The sequence below is a fragment of the Ammospiza caudacuta genome, chromosome 9 (genome assembly GCF_027887145.1).
Source record: "Ammospiza caudacuta isolate bAmmCau1 chromosome 9, bAmmCau1.pri, whole genome shotgun sequence".
Lineage (NCBI taxonomy): Eukaryota > Metazoa > Chordata > Aves > Passeriformes > Passerellidae > Ammospiza > Ammospiza caudacuta.
The window spans coordinates 6,102,909-6,120,862 of NC_080601.1; the positions used below are offsets into that span (position 1 = coordinate 6,102,909).

Here is a 17,954-nt window from a genome sequence, read left to right on the forward strand (position 1 = left end):
AGGTGGAGCCAGGGCCTGGCCAGAGCCCAGACCCTCATTGGGAGGGTCTCCCTCACATACCTCAAAAACAAATCTCTCAATAATAGCAGCTATGAGATGCCCCAAACACAGCAAACTGCTGGAGTGCTCCTGTGAGAATACCTGGGGCTGTGTCTGATTGCCACAGAGCAGGAGCAGCCTTGCCCTCAGCAGGTCACAGCCCTGTGCCATGAGGATGTGGCACAAAAGGATCGGGAAAGACCACAGGACCTCAGCTCAGATGAGGCTTTTGACAGAGCCCAGAGATCTCATCCTGGAACTCTGAAAACACAGGAAAATCATGAGACAGCCCTGGGTGAAGGCACAGCAACCCTGCTGGAACAAGAGAAGGGACTAAAGGCTGAGCAGGCAGTGCAGGGAACGGCTGCAGACAGCCTGTTCAAAGAGATGCACCTGCAGCTGGAGAGCAAAACAGAGAGAGCCCAAAGTGACACCGTGTCTTGTGGATAGTCACACAGAGATATGTCAAAGTTCATGAAAGGCAGTTATAAATACGGTAATGGTGTCTTAGGAATAATTCCTGTTATAAAAATTAGTGAATACACATGATGAAACCCAATATATCAGCAGTGACTGTCTCAGGAATTGGAGACAATATTCTTCCAGCATTCCTGTATCCATACAATGAAACACTGAACAGCTTACAATGGATAACAGCCATAATGTAGAACAACCACCCACTCTCCTGTGTTATCTGTGGAAGATAAAGCAGAAGAGATCACAATCAATGATCCTGTCAGGCAGTGCAGCACTGACACCTGTGCAATCTGTGAGAGGATCAAGGGCCCAACAAACTGTATCTTCTTCTACCCAAAAGCAGGTGTTTATCAGTGTTTCATCACAGCTGTTTCAGTGGGATCTGTCTTATCTCTAGAAGAAAATAACCACATCTTGCACTGCAGACAAACATACTTAAACAAAATTAACTTGGGGCCTAAAAATAAATTTCAGAGTAATTCAGTGTCACCTCAGTAGAATTAGAGATTTATAGTTATGCTACTGATGCATTATAGTTACATCTTAAATACTGATTAAAAATTGATCTAAATAAAACTTGAATAGAACATGAAATGGCTTAAAGTGAAGGAGACTGAAACTTGACCTCATCAAAGCTCAGCAACACAAACCTGACAGAAATCCACCTCGACATGAATGACTCTTTACAAAATTAACTCAATAGAGTAATAAAACATAGTTTAATATTACTCAGACATGGCTTTTCTCAATCTTGCCGACTCTGCAATCCTATTAAAATAAAACATATCCGGACTAACAATTAATATCCTTAAATGTTCTGGGTACTACAATATGTAACTTATTCTGATGCTAATAATACCAAAAGGCACTGAAAATGTGAAGTGGTTGAAACAGCTGCCTGATGGAATTACTGGAGGGATTAGAAAAGTGTGACAAATATATTGACCCTATGTAATTTCACATTGAGGAAAACTCATGGTAGCCACAAATTTTAAGGAACCATAAATTTACTAAGAACTTTTAAAGTGCAATTGTACCTAAAGGAATATCAAGATAGAATTTGGCAAACTGTCCAACAAAGCAGGAGCTTCTCGAGATCATATTTAGTGTAATAGCATATGCTAAATGTTATCAGCATTTCTGTTAAAGAAATTCGATTGTGTTATATTGCACATAACAGGAACAGTAATGAGGCATCCCATTTACTGCTTTGAATCTCTCCAGTAACAATTCTCGGAGAAATCAGAGTTCACGAAAAACACGAGATTACCTTCAAATAAGCATTTCAGCACATGTTTACGGCATTCTAGGACACGTTCCGTGAGGCTTCAGTACCAGGGGCAGTCAGAGCCCTTCGGCAAATGCCGGGGGTTCGCCCCGCCGCAGGGCTGGGGAGCCACGGGGGGAGTGAGTTCGCCCGGGGCCAAGCGGAGCCGCCGGGCAAAGCCGAGCCCCGGGAGCGGGGAAAGCGCCGGCGGCAGCGAGGGCAAAGCCGAGCGGGGAGAGCCGAGCTGGGACCCGCCCGGGGCTCGGGGTGAGGCGGGGCAGCCCCGCGCCTGCCGCCACCGCAGGGGGTTTGCACTGCGCTCAGCCGGGCCAAAGGGACTCGGGTTCGCATCCCGCAATCCGGGCCGGCAGCGACGGGAGGCGGCGGAACGGTGACGGAACCGATCCCGAGAAGGCGGCGGGGAGCGCTGAGGGGAGGGGCCGGGGCCGGGGCGGGGTCGGGGTGTAAGAAGGGCGCGGCACCGCCCCGAGCAGCGGATGCGAGCAGCGCTCCCGAGCCGCGATTGGCTGCGCCCCCGAACGCTGATTGGCCAAACCGGCCGAAAGCTCGCGAACAGCCGGCAGTTCGAGTATGGGGCACCGGCAGCCGCTCCGTTACCCCGGCCCGCACCGCACTAGAGGCGGCCCGTTCGTGACATCCCGGAGCGGCGGCGGTGTTCGGAGCCCGATGAGGAGATGGCGGAGCGCGGAGGCGGCTCCAGCCCAGGTGGGACCCGCGGTCGGTGCTGCCCCAGCTCGGGGCTCGCTGCGGGCGGAGAGGGCTGCAGGTAGGGGCGGGCGGGTTCTGGCGCGTTCCTGGTGCCGGCTTCCCCCGTTCACTGAAAAACTGAAATCACTGCTTAGTGTTTCTGAAAATTTAATAATAATTATTATTATTATTATAATAATAGAATACAAAAGGACAATATTTCCAGCGCTAGGTACTTCTAGCAAACAGCCACAGAATACACCAGGATATACATTCAATGTTATATTTATAGTGTTACTTCGCTAAGACACTTGCATATTCATGTCTTTCATGCATTATGCAGCCATTCTTTCGAAGTTTCTGATGTTTCTGGAACTCCTTTTTCTGACTTCTTCACACTCTAGCTTATCTGTATGACATCCTGGGTGTCGGGTCAATGTGTTTTATTTCTTCTGGTGCCTCCATCCTGCTGTTTCACATCCTCTGAGAAGATTTTAGCTGTACTCCCTTATTTTAAGATGGTATTCTATGATTGTCCTCCAGTGCTCTGCTTTGTGTCCCTGTTATCTTATCACTTGTGGGAGAAACTACTGCTCACTTTGAAAATTTAAAAAGGTTTATTAAACCTTAACAAAAATAAAACAAAAGGACTGCATAACGAAAAAGCTGCAGCGCTGGGAACTCCCCCTCGTGGATACCACATGGCCAGTTCATCTTCAAGAGAGACGCTCAGTGCTTTATACACCTGGGGTTGCATCAGCCAGCCCTGGCCCCTCCCAAAGTCTGTCTGTCAGCTCTTCTTTGCCATTTATCACTGCAGACTGCTTTCTCTTAACGGGACTGGGGGTCAGGTGTTGCCATGCCCACCCCCTAAGCACCAAGCTTTTCCATTCCCACCTGCCCCATGCCAGGGGCACATGTGCAGCCTCCTCTCTATCTGTCCTAGACACCCCAGGCTGCCAGATGGCAGCAATACAGGGGGGAAAGGGAACTGTGGGGAGAGCAGAGGACATGTAAACTACAATAACATAACTATACACCACTAAAGTTTTTCTTATTTTCGTACAATAGTTACCTTTTAATTGCGAGAGCCAATCATCTTACAATTTATAACAATTGGATGGGTCGGACAGTGGATGGCCTTAAGTGGCCTTACACTGATTTTAGTTACACAAAAGCCTTTTTCAGATCGGATGTATGGCAAGGTCTATAAAAGAGTACAGTCTGCACACGTTTATTTCCATAAGTGATACATAGGTATTATATTCATTTCACGACTATTTCTATGAGCAATACAATGCATAATAAGCATTAAACTGATATATCCACCTAAAAAGACTTATAATTGATACTATATCTAAATAGTTACAATTACTAAAACATGCAGAGACTAATACATAAATGGGAAAGCCAAAATTACCTGGTAATTTTTCCCACAGGCAGGGAGCCGTGGCGGCCATGCCGGCGCTCGGTGTGCGCGGGCTCCGAGGCGCCGGGGCAGGGAATCATGCGGGGCACAATGGTGAGCAGCCCGGGGCTGCTGCTTCTCGCCCCTCGGCAGGCGGACTCCGAGCCGCAGCTGCCCCGGGCCAGCAGCAGCCGGCAGCTCGCAGGCGCTCTCAGCGCCCGGCCCGGCACGGAGCTGGGCTGCAGCGGCTGCAGAGCCACAGGGGCCGCGGCTGCGGCCACCGCAGAGCTCCCGGAGGCTGCGCTTGTCTCCGCACCTGCTGCCGCACCTCTGGGCAGCGGCGACAGCGCAGCCACAGCTGCCACCGCCCTCCTGAGCCCCCGCACGGCCGGCACCAGCAGCGACCTCTCACCGTGTCCCTTTCAGGGTGCCATCAGCGTGGCTGGAAAGCTGTTCCCGAGGCCGAGCTCCCAAAGGATCTGCCAGCAGCACTCCTGATGTGTCCGCAGCAAGGTGCTGTTTGTTCTGGGCAGAGAGATGCCGGCTGTGAGCTGGAGAAGAGTGAATTCTGCTCCATTCCTGGAGCGGCAAACGAGCCCCGGCATCTCCAGGAGGGACCAGCAGCCGCGCTTCCATACTTGCCTCGGGCCCAAGAAGCCTCTTGGCATAAGCAGGGGGATGCCACTTGTGAGAGTGCAGCGAGCGCTGATGTGGAGAATGGATTCTGCATCAGGGATGGGAGTGTGAGGGAGCCCCTGGCTCCCCAGGGCACAGAAGCAGCAACGGGCAATGAACACAAAAGGAACCTCAGAAGATTACTGGGTGAGTGCCGGGCCACTCCTGTGCCCTCTAGGCAGGGGCCCGTGTCCCCTCCCAAGGCCAGGGCTGGCAGGTGTGTGGCTGTTTCCCGATGTCTGGAAGAGGCCTCGTGCTCTGCTGGGCCCCATCCGTGGCTGGAAGCAAGAGCCCCAGCTGCCCCCAGGGCTGTGCAGTTCTCCTGCTGCAGCCTGTGCCCACAGCTGTGTCCCTGCCTGTGCCCACAGCTGTGTCCCTGCCTGTGGCCAGGCTCTTGGCTCGCTGGCTGCCAGCTGAGGGAGGCCCACACTGCCTCAGGGCTCCCTGCTCTGCTCCCTGGCCATGGGCTGAGCAGATTGCAGGGCCGGCTCTGCTTCTGGCAGCCAGCAGCTCTTTCCTGCTCCAGGTGAACGGTTCAGGTGCCATCCCGTGGGCACGGCAGTGCTGATTCTGCTGCTCCTGGTGCTGGTGCTGGCTTTGGGGGCGGCCTTGGCTGTGCAGCCAGGTAAGGGAGGGGCAGCAGCGTGGGCCCAGCCCCTCGGGGCAGAGCGGGCTCCCTGCTCCCTGCACAGGGGAAGCCTCAGAGCCTCTCCTCTTCGCCCTGCAGCACCACAGGTTCCAGTCACACGTGCGACTCAGCAGTGCTGTCCCTTTGACTGGGTTGGGCACAAGGGGGTCTGCTACTAGTTCTCACGGGATTACAGCACGTGGGAGCAGGGTCAGGAACGGTGCTCCGAGCTCAATGCCTCCCTGGCCATTGCCCAGGATGAGGAGGCCGTGGTGAGTGAGGGGCTGCGGGCGCTGTGGGGTGGCTGAGGGCAGCCTGGGGGCGCTCCTGGGCCGGGCTCGGTGCTCGCAGGGCCGGGGCTGCAGCCCTGGGCCGGGGCCTTGCAGGGAAGGAGCCCCGGCGTGCGGGGGCAGCCCCGGGCACGTGTCCCCCCGAGGGGCCGGGGCAGCTCCCACTCCTCTCTCCTGGGCAGGATTTGCTCTTCCGCCTCCGCGGGAACGGCGATTTCTGGCTCGGGCTGCGCAGACGGGGCGAGCGCCTGCACTGGGGGGACGGCAGCAGCTACAGCTCCCGGTGAGTGCCGGGGAGCCGGGCAGGGCCTGGGGGCACAGGGGCACAAGGGCTTCCCCTGGCAGCCAGCGCTGCCTCTGCTCCTCCCTGCAGAGTTCCTGTTTTTGACAATTCCGAGTGTGTGTACCTGGCCGATGAGAGATTCAGGAGTGGGAACTGCTCCAGTGAGCGGCCGTATGTCTGCAGCAAGGCCCAAGCTCCCCTGTAACAGGGGCTGCAGGAAGGACCTTCTCCATGCTGGGCAGTGCCAGCTTCACCTCTGAGCCCAGCACAGCGCTGTCCTTCCTCAGCTGCGCCCTGTGCCTTGCACTTCCTCTCAGGGTCACCTCAGTGCCTCTTCATCCCCAGTGCCAGCGCTGGGCTGGGGCTGCAGAGGAAAAGTCTCTGCAATCCATCCTGCCACCAATGCTGCCTGGAGTGTGAGCATGCCCTCATGACACAACAAGCTCTGATGGGAAATCCAAATCTTCCTGGCCTCTTTGGAATCATCACAAAGTGGCCAGAATGTGGCACTTGTCAACTGCCTTTGGAAGAGGAGGAAGAACCGCTGACATGTGCTGAGCAGGAATCCCACTTTTGGCACCAGGCACCTGACTGTGGAGAATAGTCTGTTGTCTCTCTATCTGTCTTTCTGCTGTGAAGGATCTGACTGTCTTCCTGTGGGAGCAATCCCAGGCTGGAGCAGGACAAGGAATTTGTCTCTCGGAGGGAGAAGCAGTGACATGATGTGACTGTAACCCCCCCCATCCTTCTGTGCCACTATGTGGGGAGGAGGGAGTGGGGAACTGGGGACAAAGTGAAGCCCAGGAAGGAGAGAACAGTGTGGAGAAGGTCATTTTTGGGATTTGGGGAACATCTGATTTTCTTGCTCTGATTTGTTTGATAATAAATTCAATGAAATTTCATTTCCCCACTCCAGGCCTCTTCTGCCCATGATGGGTGAGAGATCTCTGGCTGCCTTTCTTGAGAGCCCCGAGCCTTTCCTGCTGTGTTCTGTTGCCTGCCCAGGGGCAGGAGCAGAGGCTCAGAGCGCTTTTGCTGGCCCCGGGCACCTGGCCTGGCCCAGCCCAGCCCCAGAATCCCTGCCAGCATTCCCTGCACCATTGCCCGGCCCCACGGCGGCTGCGGCTCCGCGGGCAGGCGGCTCCAGGAGTTCAGAGTGGGCAAAATGGGAGCGAGGGACAGGAGGCAGCTGGTGCCAGTGGGGGAAATGGCTTTGCTGGACTGGCAGGGAGAGGAGGAGGGGGGAGAAAGTGCTGCAAAGTAAAGGTGGGAGAAGAGAGACAAGGTGGTGGGGATGGCCATGGGGCAGGCAGGCATTTTGCTTTCCAGCTCCGTGGGAGGAAAGGAAGAACTGTCAAATCCAGGTGCAGCAAAGAGGGGAGAAACAGCAGGTGTTGGAAATCGCCGACAATTGGTATTCAATTGATCTGCCTGAACTGCAGAAGCCGACAGAGTCCAAGCACCGCCGGGCGCCCGCCACCCACCAGCGCTGCCATGTGCCTTGCCCAGCCCCTGGCCTGGCTGCAGCAGCCGCCTGCCCCAGAAGCAGCTTCCAAAAGGGCTGAGAATGGTCTTGAGGGAAACGCCTCATTTCAGGTGGCTAAACTGAAGAAAAATCCCCCTTGATTCACTTTTCATTCGGGATTAAATGGACGGGAGACTGTCCTTATGCATCATTTAGGGATCTAAATCGAGAGGGAGCCTCCATTCCCTCTTGATTCAAGGCTTTGAATGGCAACAAGCGGGAGTTTACCCTTGATTTAATTCACTAAGAAATTGAAAAAGAATGGTAAAGAGGGGCGACAGTGCTCACAGGGGTCTTTGGATGAGGGAAGAGAGGAGGATTTGACTCCATATTTCAGAAGGCTTGATTTATTATTTTATGATATATATTACATGTGGAGAGTTTAGTTGAGGCATGGCTTGAGGAAAAAGGCCACGAAGCCATGCAACTGAGAGAAAAGTAGCAGGTAGCTGTGAAGCAGCTTCAAAGCAGTTCCCAGCCTGACTTCTATAAACAATTAGTCTCTCTCAGGCATCCTTGCATAAACAGTAAAGTTCTCAGTCAGTCTTCCCATAACAAAGGTAACATCTTCTCTGGGAAAAGATAGCACCCTGGGAACAGTTATGAAAGTTTTGAGAACCGTTCGTATCACAGTGAGAACACTGATTTTGTTTAATGTAAACAATCAACGGTATTGTAAAACAAAAGGAGTGGTTAGAGTTTTCTCTGTTAGCCTATCATAAAGCTGTATTTTGGAATATGCATGAAGTTCGTTAACACTATTATTTAAGGTGACGGATCGATCAATAAAGTTGGAGTTCGATGCATTATAGGATGGTCGTTCTCCCCCTCACTTCAACAAATTGGTGACACCCGGACGTGATAGCGGACACCACGACGATCGCGGCCATCACGGGGGATTGCGAACACCAAAGGATAAGTGAGGAATGGTTCAGGCTCCAAAGCAGCGGGAGCGGCAATAAGCGCGAAATTAAAGCGGAGGAAAAAAGAAAACCGCCGATATGCGCCGTGCCCTGGCGACCATAATTAGATGGGCCAGCTGATACGTGCGGCATAGAAGTCTTGGAATACGCTGCTAGGTGAAAGTGCGCACTTCAAAAGAGGTATGGAAAGACAAGCCGCATATGAACTTTTTATTACATTTTTGCAAAAAAGGCAAATTAAGGGTATAGACTTACAGAAAGAATTGCAAGGTCTTTTGGCTTATGGTCTGGAAAGGGGAGTCTTTGTGAATCCCCACACGGTTCACGAGTTGTCGGAGTGGCGTAAATTTGGTGATATATTATGGCAGGCTACGTTAGACGATGATAAAACTGCTAGGAAAATGGGTAAATTATGGCGGGTTATTAACAACGAATTGTTGCAGTTTCAGGTGGAAAAGAGGGCTGCCTATCAGGCTACTGCCGCTCACGATCGTAATAAAGAATACGATCAAGAGAGGGAGTTTGATAAAGTGTCGGGGACTCCTCTTGGCCCTGCAATGAGGACGGTTTCATTACCGACCTCGCCTCCTCCCTCGGCAAGCCAGGGTCCGAGCCAGGCTGTGAGTCCGGCTTCAAGCCAGGCTGTGAGCCAGGGTCCGAGCCAGGCTGTGAGTCCGGCTACATGCCAGGCTCCGAGCCAAGCTCCACAGGGCGCTTTACTACCCTCCGCGCCGCTTCTACCGCCTCCTTTAACGAGCCAGCCCCCCCTGACGAGCCAAGCTCCGCAGGGTGCTCCGCAGGGTGCTTTATTGCCCGCTTTGCCGCAGGCTATGCATAGCACTTCTGAGTCTCCCGTATTGCTTGCATCGCAGCAGCCAGGGCCACAAACGTGTGTCCCGTTCCCGAAAAGTAATCAGAGCCCTGGGTTGGAAAACGATCGAGCGGTGATGATTGCACGGGAAAGACGGGATGCGTGGGCAGCTCTTGCCAAAGATGCAATGGAGAAGGGAGACCAGGAGTTGATAAGCTTAGCGAGCGAACTGGCTTGTCCGGTTATTTTCACCCCCCAGGCTGGCGGAGGTATGCAAGCGACAATTAGTGCTTTAGATTGGAAGATGTTATCTCAGTTGCGAGCTACTGTTAGCCAGTTTGGCTTTAAAAGCGAACCAGCCAAGCAAATGCTCGACTATATTTTTGACACCAGCATCCTTCTCGTTAATGATTGTCGTGGCATAGTTAAATTAATCTTTACCCAACATCAACAATTGCTGTTTAATGCTCATTGGCAAGCGCTCGTTAGTGAGTGCGTGGCAGTACAAAGGCAGCAGGGTGACCCCCTCTATGGCGTCACTGTTAGTGAGCTTATGGGTCTGGGACCTTTCTTTCGTCCTGAGGCACAAGCCTTAATAGGTCAAGAGAAGTGCCGGGAGGCAATAAGGTTAGTCAGACTCGCGATGGAAAGGGTAAAGGAACCAGAAGAGAGACCTGTATATATAGGAATCAAGCAAGGCAGAGAGGAATCATTTAGCTCTTTTATTGACAAGGTTGCTGCAGAAATTGAAAGAGCTGAGGTGCCAAAATATCTTAGAGGAGTATTGCTCAGGGAGTGTGCTCTCCGAAATTGTAATTCTACTACTAGGAGAGTACTTAACACCCTAGGTACTAATTGGACTATAGAAGAGGCATTAGAGAAGATGGCCCTCATATCTACGGGACAGCAGGCTTTTGTGGTAGATGCGATCAAACAGAAATCAACGTCAGGAATAGGCTTGCAAGATCAGGCAAAGTCCTCTCAGAGTCAGGTATTAGCCGCTCTTGCACCTCACCAAGCGTCAGCTGCATTTGTAAATCAAATAATATGGGCCAAAAATGCCGCTCGGACGACCAGGCACCAACAGAAGTCATCGCTGCAGCATCGGCACCTTCTTCTGTCTCCAACCCGACACCACAGGAAGCCGCCGCGGGGGGAGAGCGAAGCCACCGCGGGGGGAGCCGCCACGGGTGCAGCGGTGCCTGCAGCAGAGTCAGCCTGCCGGCGAGTAAACAAAGAATCCAGCGCAGGGGGGGGGTTTCGCCCGCTCCGAGACACGCACCGCGGGACTGGAGCGCTTTTTGCAGCAGGAGCGTTTCTCCCTCCCCCCACAGCCGGCAAAAGCTTCAGTTTAAGACCTAACAGCCTAATGGATGTAACTTTTGTCAACAAAAGGAAAAGATCCCTGTTGAAATTAAGAAACAAGTTAAGGTTAAACAAGGAAAGTTAAAGGCACTTTAGTTCTTCCTGGCAGAGTCTGAAACAGGAATCAGCGTACTGTATGCATGGGTCAAATTTCGGCCGGTTTGGCTCAGCATTAGTTATGCTGTCTTGAAATCACCTGTATTGGCAGAGACTTTAACATCAGAAGCCCGGATGGCTCAGTCAGTGGAACATCAGACTCTAGAATTATATTTTGAAAAGTTAAAAAATGTTAAGATATGTTAGACTGATTGTATGAGTGAGATGTTGTGAGTGTGCTTTTTGATATAGAAATGCTATAGCAAACACGTGAACAAAGTTATTTTAGCTTAATATTTTAGAATCAGGCCTGTAAGTAAGTTATAGTAAATGCTATATTTTATGTCTATAGTAAGTTTTATCTGTTTTTAAGTAGTTTAAGTTAAATTAAATGCTAAATATTATTAAGGTTAAGTTTGTTAAGTTTATTTTCTGTTAAGTTCGAGGTCTGTTAAGGTTAAATCATATTAGGTTTAAGATAAGTTAGATTCTGTTAAGTTTGATTTTACATTATTTACAAATAAGTCTAAAATCAGTTAGATTTTGTTATAGTTTTGTTAGAATTAAGAGATTTTACATGTAAGTTCTGTTGATTTAAAATTCTATTAAGTTTAAGTAAAGATAAGTTTAAGTAATGTTAAGTTTTATTAAGTTTAAATATTTTAAGTTTAAGTATTTTAAGTATTTTAAGTGCTATTAAGTTTAAGTGATGTTAGATAGGTTTATGCTTTTATGATAGGTGTTTGTTTTATGACTTGTGTTCAAAGTGTTGTTGTGAACATCAGAGAAACCTTGCTAGCTGAAAATACTATTTAGTTATTAGAATTGCCTATTCTTATGTTGCAAAGAGTGTAGCACAGTTAGCCCATAGAATTTTGAAGCCAGTTAAGTTCTATTAATTTGAAAATAAGTCTGCTAAGTTAAGTATTTTAAGTGCTTCAAGTGCATACTACTTTCTCACCACTCCAAATCAACAAAGGACCGAGAATCGCCCAGCTGATGCCATTTCAGCCAAATGACTAAAGGATTACAGACTATAAAACTGATTTTGAACATTTTTGAGAAACCCAGGGAAGAGGTGGATGTGAAAAATCTCAAGGACAGAAAGGATGGTTTTCAGACTTGCCATTCACCTCCTCTCCAGGTTCACATGAATGAAAACAGCTAACAGCTTTCTTTTCTTAGTCCAATTACCACCTACCGTGCAATGCCTGATAAGGCCGGACGTTGTGGCTCAGCTGAGGGTGGTTTTAACCCTTTGGGATAAACGCTGTTGCCGGACGACCAGGGAACTGATTGACATTATTGAATCTTTATCATCTTTCCATATAAAAGGACCGGCAAAAGAGAACTGCCTTGAATGTCACAGCCCACATTGTGCTGCTTGGGTTGCACTGTGTTGTGGAGGTTGTGATGAGACCTTTTGGGTGGATCAGTTGTCACTTTTTCATTTATGGTGTGATACCTGTACGCTTTGCTGCCCCGCTCGCTCGCTCCTTTCCCTGCTGCTCCTGGCGGCGCTCGGAATCGCTGCCGTCTGCCCCTGAGGCGAAGCCCCGCCCGCTGCGAGCCCGCCTCTGCCGGCAGTGCCCGCGAAGCCGAACCGATGGGTGTCCCGGGAGCGGAGCGGCGGGTGTGTCATTCCATTTGTCCCGTTGCGGAGCGGTGGCGGTGTCCGTAGCCCGGCGAGGCGGCGGCGGAGCTCGGAGGCGGCTCCAGCCCAGGTGACACCGCAGTCGGTGCAGCCGCAGCTCGGGGTTGCGCTTGTCTCCGCACCTGCTGCCCCACCTCTGGGCAGCGGCAGCCACAGCTGCCACCGCCCTCCTGAGCCCCCGCACGGCCGGCACCAGTAGCGACCTCTCACCGTGTCCCTTTCAGGGTGCCATCAGCGCGGCTGGAAAGCTGTTCCGGAGGCCGAGCTCCCAAAGGACCTGCCAGCAGCACTCCTGATGTCTCAGGAGCAACGTGCTGTTTGTTCCACGAAGAGAGGTGCCAGCTGTGAGCAGGAGGAGAGTGAATTCTGCTGCATTCATCAGGTGGTGAATGAACCTCTGGAGATCAGATCAGCAACAGGGAATACACTCAGAGGATTCCTGGGTGAGTACAGGGCCAACCCTGTGGCCTCCAGGGTGGGGACAGTATCCCCTCCCAAGGCCAGGGCTGGCAGGTGTGTGGCTGTTTCCCGATGTCTGGAAGAGGCCTCGTGCTCTGCTGGGCCCCATCCGTGGCTGGAAGCAAGAGCCCCAGCTGCCCCCAAGGCTGTGCAGTTCTCCTGCTGCAGCCTGTGCCCACAGCTGTGTCCCTGCCTGTGCCCACAGCTGTGTCCCTGCCTGTGGCCAGGCTCTTGGCTCTCTGGCTGCCAGCTGAGGGAGGCCCACACTGCCTCAGGGCTCCCTGCTCTGCTCCCTGGCCGTGGGCTGAGCAGATTGCAGGGCCGGCTCTGCTTCTGGCAGCCAGCAGCTCTTTCCTGCTCCAGGTGAACGGTTCAGGTGCCATCCCGTGGGCACGGCGGTGCTGATTCTGCTGCTCCTGGTGCTGGTGCTGGCTTTGGGGGCGGCCTTGGCTGCGCTGGCAGGTAAGGGAGGGGCAGCAGCCTGGGCCCAGCCCCTCGGGGCAGAGCGGACTCCCTGCTCCCTGCACAGGGGAAGCCTCAGACATTCTCCTCTTCCACCTTCGGCAACACCACAGGTTCCAGTCACACCTGCAACCTCACAGTGTGTTCTGGGCTGTCCCCATGACTGGATTGGCTACAAGGGGGTCTGCTACTACTTCTCAAGGGATTACAGCATGTGGGATCAGGGTCAGGAACGGTGCTCCGAGCTCAATGCCTCCCTGGCCATTGCCCAGGATGAGGAGGCCATGGTGAGTGAGGGGCTGCGGGCGCTGTGGGGTGGCTGAGGGCAGCCTGGGGGCGCTCCTGGGCCGGGCTCGGTGCTCGCAGGGCCGGGGCTGCAGCCCTGGGCCGGGGCCTTGCAGGGAAGGAGCCCCGGCGTGCGGGGGCAGCCCCGGGCACGTGTCCCCCCGAGGGGCCGGGGCAGCTCCCACTCCTCTCTCCTGGGCAGGATTTGCTCTCCCGCCTCTGTGGGAATTTCAGTTACTGGCTCGGGCTGCGCAGACGGGGCGAGCGCCTGCACTGGGGGGACGGCAGCAGCTACAGCTCCCGGTGAGTGCCGGGGAGCCGGGCAGGGCCTGGGGGCACAGGGGCACAAGGGCTTCCCCTGGCAGCCAGCGCTGCCTCTGCTCCTCCCTGCAGGGTTCCTGTCCTCGGCAATTCCCAGTGTGTGTACCTGGCTGACAGGAGATTCAAGAGTGACAACTGCTCAAATTCGCGGCCGTATGTCTGCAGCAAGGCTCAAGCTCCCCTGTAACAGGGGCTGCACAAAGGACCTTCTCCACGCTGGGCAGTGCCAGCTTCACCTCTGAGCCCAGCACAGCGCTGTCCTTCCTCAGCTGCGCCCTGTGCCTTGCACTTCCTCTCAGGGTCACCTCAGTGCCTCTTCATCCCCAGTGCCAGCGCTGGGCTGGGGCTGCAAAGGAAAAGTCTCTGCAATCCATCCTGGCACCGATGCTGACTGCAGTGAGGGCATTGCCCTCATTACACGTGAGAAACATGGTTCACTATTTACAATTTTCATAAAACCTAATTAAGGCTTAAAGTCCTGCCCAGGGATTTTTGTCTGCTTGCACATGGTTAACTTAAACTATGTTTTTTATGTACTGTTATGTATGAGAGCTGTGTGCACATTTTTAAGAGTTTTTAAGAATTCAAACTTAACTTTCAATTTACATGTTGCTTGTATTTGTTTTTAACTTTTGACTTGCCTTCAGGCCATCTTGTACCTTAAACTTATATATTTTTTGTTTTCTTGTGGTTGCATCTTTTTGTATTTTTGCTCCCTGATAACACGGGTCCATAAAAGCTTTTTATTTCCCATGCTCTGTTTTCTGTTATCTCGTCTTTCTGATAAGAAAGTCCTTGAATGTGGGAAATCACTTCATTATTTTACACCATTTTCTGAGTTAGTTACATTAAACAGTCATTTCAAGATATCCCAGTCTCTATTATACTATGATCTAAGATAGTAGCTATTACACCTTTATTTATAAAAGCTATAGGGTGCATAGATAAAGTGACAGATTAGACTAAAACAAAAACAGTAACTACAAATTGTACTATAGTACAATTGTACTATATCAGGGTTTTTGTGATCAGTAATAGCTTGCAAAACAAAAGTTAGTACATAAATGCAAAATTAGTACAGAAATGCAAAAGCCAATACCTATATTCATTATTTATTACATTATACAACAAGCTTGATTGGGGAATCCAAATCACCCTGGGCTCTTGGAAATCATCACGAACTGGCCTGAAGGTGAAACTTCTGGACTGTCCTTGGAAGATGTGAGAAATGACCATCACTTTTAAAATTTTAAAGTTTCAATAAACCTTAACAAAAAAAATAAAACAACGGATAGAATAAGGAAAAAATACAGTGCTAGGGTCTCTGCAACTATCAGTTGTGGTCGTTTACAAAATGGATGCTCTGCCTTTTATACGCTCAGCCCCTCCCAGAGTTTTGTCAGTCAGCTCCTTCTCTGCCCTGCACAGGTGGAGATCACTTCCTCACACCTTGACTGGAGCTCAGGTGTTGTCCTGTGGCCCCTCCTGGCAATGAGCTGGCCCTCCCCAAATGCCCTGGGAACTGAGGCTGCTGCAAGGGGGAGGACAAGTGGACTGTGGGGGGACACATTACAGTAGCAGCACTCTACATCTACAAAATTTCTAACATACACGTTATATTTGTCTCTTAATTGCGAGAGCCAACCACCACATCACTCATCTATAACAAACCACAATTTCCATATGAGTAATTTTGTCTTCTGGTCCCTGTTGTATTAAAAGACAGCTGAGCAGTGACAGAGGTCTGGGGTGCCTTTCTTGCCCCCACCTTGCCATGCCTATGGGATTGCTGCCCACAGCAGGGCTATGGAATCTTCTCGGTGGTGAGCACAGGGGCCAACCTGGTCTTGCCCTCTATTTCTTGTTTCAGTCTACTTGTTGGTCCTTAAGGGAACTGCCCCAATACATCTTATGGTTCCCTGTGTACTTCCCCTCAACAGATGCTTGTGATTTTCATCTATTGAAACAGAAAAATTACATTAATAAATTATACAGTTCAAACTCCCTGCCTAAAGTGTTAGTCAAACAATCTTCAAGGTGGCTGGAAGCTGGATTTTACATCTGGGACATCTTTGAGCTACTTTGGTTTTCTCTCACCCGGTCTGCATGTTACAGTCTATTCTTTCAGTTCTCTCACCTTTAATTCTGTTGCTGTTACTCCGCTCTCCCTCTCTGGTTGGCACAGCCCATTCAGGGGTGAGCAGCACCTGAAAGGGACCTCCCCACTCGGGGGTTAACACTGAAGGCAATGCCCATAGCACAGCCTCAAATGTTTCAGTATTTGAAAGGGTAGTTGAGTGTTAAAGTAGTTACCCAGCACTGCTGGCACAAGGGAACTGTGTGGCCCAGGAAGCCCCACAGTCCCAGAGAGGCTCAGCACTGGGCCCAGCACCCCGTTCTGATGGCAGCAGCTTCAGGGAACGTGAGTTAGAACTGCAGTGGGTCACAGCCATTGCAGATTCCCTGTTTATGGGGATTTAATGGAAACATAAACAGTATTAAATTTGATGGAAATCACTGTACACGACTTTACATCAAGCTTTTGGCAGACTGATATGTACAGGCAAATTCTTCTCCTTACAAGAACAGCATGTACACAGAGAACCAGGGGCCACTCCAGCCAGCAGAGCTGGGTAGTGACACATGCAAACACACATGTATATATAAATATATATATATATATATATATATATATATGTCTGTTTCTCTCTGTGGGACAGCAGCTGGATGCAGTGAGCCGTGTCCCTGGGCGTGCCCAGCCATGAGTGCACACAGGGACACGTGCAGAGCCAGGGCTCACACACACAGGGCCCTGCTCACCCGCACAGAGCTCCTGTGCCCCATGGCACTGCCAGCAGCACCCACCTGTGTGCACCCAGCCTGCCACAGCAGCACACCTGTGCTGCACAGACACTCACCTGTGCACAGCCCCTACCAATGCACACGGGCCCCAAGCAGGGACCTGCTGGCACGTGGAGCCTGAGCACAGCAGCGTGTGCAGTGTCACACACAGCAACACACGCCTGTCCCACACAGAGCCCTGCTCACACCTGCAGAACCTGTGCACACTCACAAGCACAGAGCTGTGCACAGCCCCACTCACAGCTGAGAGTGCAACGCAGCCCCCGTGCCCACAGCAGGGCACACAGCCTGTGCCCATGGGAGCACATCCCTGGGCACAGAGCCGGGCACAGCACACACACACAGTGCCCATGGCAGAGCAGGACGTGTGCCCTCACACCTGGGCACAGCACACACACACAGGGCCCATGGCAGAGCAGGACGTGTGCCCTCACACCTGGGCACAGCACACACGGGCACACAGGGCCAGGCACACTCGGGCACAGCTCTGGCACAGCTCTCCTGGCCCCGATGCCCCCGGGCTCTCTCCTCGTGGGACAGTGACACGGTGGGCACGGGGACATTGTGGCACCGTTTAAAGAGCCCCCTCTGTGCCTTTGGGCTGGGCACACACAGGCCTGTGCTAAAGGAAAGGTCAGAGAGAGACCAGGCTGGATTCTGCTGCTTGCCTCTCACCCTCCAAGGGCCAAACTGAGCCCCTTTTGCTGTCCTGTGTTCCCCAGAGCCTGAGGAGCTCGAGGGAGAGCATTGGGAAGGTTGATTGAGGGTCACTGCTGGTGCTCAGCACTCGGGGCATTTTTCACCCCTTGCATTCCCATGGGCTGTTGGGGCAGGAACTCACAACAGCCTGAACCCACTGCCTCAGCAGCTTGTGCTCTGTCCAGGGCCCCTTTCACTCCTCACCTGGGCAGGGGAACGTGTGGCTCTGGTGCTGGGGAGGGCAGCTCACAGTGCCCTGGGCACAGGGAAAGGAAAGCTCCAGGCCTCTCTGCAGGGGGACAGGGACTTTGAAACGAAGATGTTCATCAAAATTTCATCTTGAACTGAAAGGGGGAAAAGTGTCGGTGTTACACATGGAAATTCAAGTGGAAAACAACTGCAATTTCTAATGAATTATTCTCATCAATGTAAGGTCTCCTGTTTTCTAAAGAAATTTTGGTTCAGTCAGATAGAAAATCACTTTTTGATGTACAGTTGTCAGTGCTGACTTAAGGTACACTTTTACAAGGCATATATTCAGTTTTCTACAGCAGTGCTAGAGATTCTAGGAGCATCTGAATCTCTGCAGTGTAATCAAGCCTTTGAGACCCAGCTGTCAGAGGGTAGGCACATGGAAGAAATGAGCTCTCTGTGGTTTGCAGCTCTTTAGCTAGAGAATGTCACATCTTGTGGTCACATGCATTTTTTTGGCTGGTA

At 51.7% G+C, this 17,954-nt stretch overlaps 1 protein-coding gene across 1 annotated transcript; it reads left to right on the top strand.

The window, feature by feature from the left end:
- The first annotated feature begins 12,538 nt into the window (after positions 1 to 12,538).
- On the top strand, positions 12,539 to 13,863 carry LOC131561382 (C-type lectin domain family 2 member D-like). Its single transcript, XM_058810664.1, has 4 exons — positions 12,539 to 12,592; positions 13,211 to 13,357; positions 13,558 to 13,658; positions 13,749 to 13,863. Exons 1-4 carry the CDS (start codon positions 12,539 to 12,541, stop codon positions 13,861 to 13,863), a joined length of 417 nt encoding a protein of 138 aa, XP_058666647.1.
- The last annotated feature ends 4,091 nt before the right edge of the window (positions 13,864 to 17,954 follow it).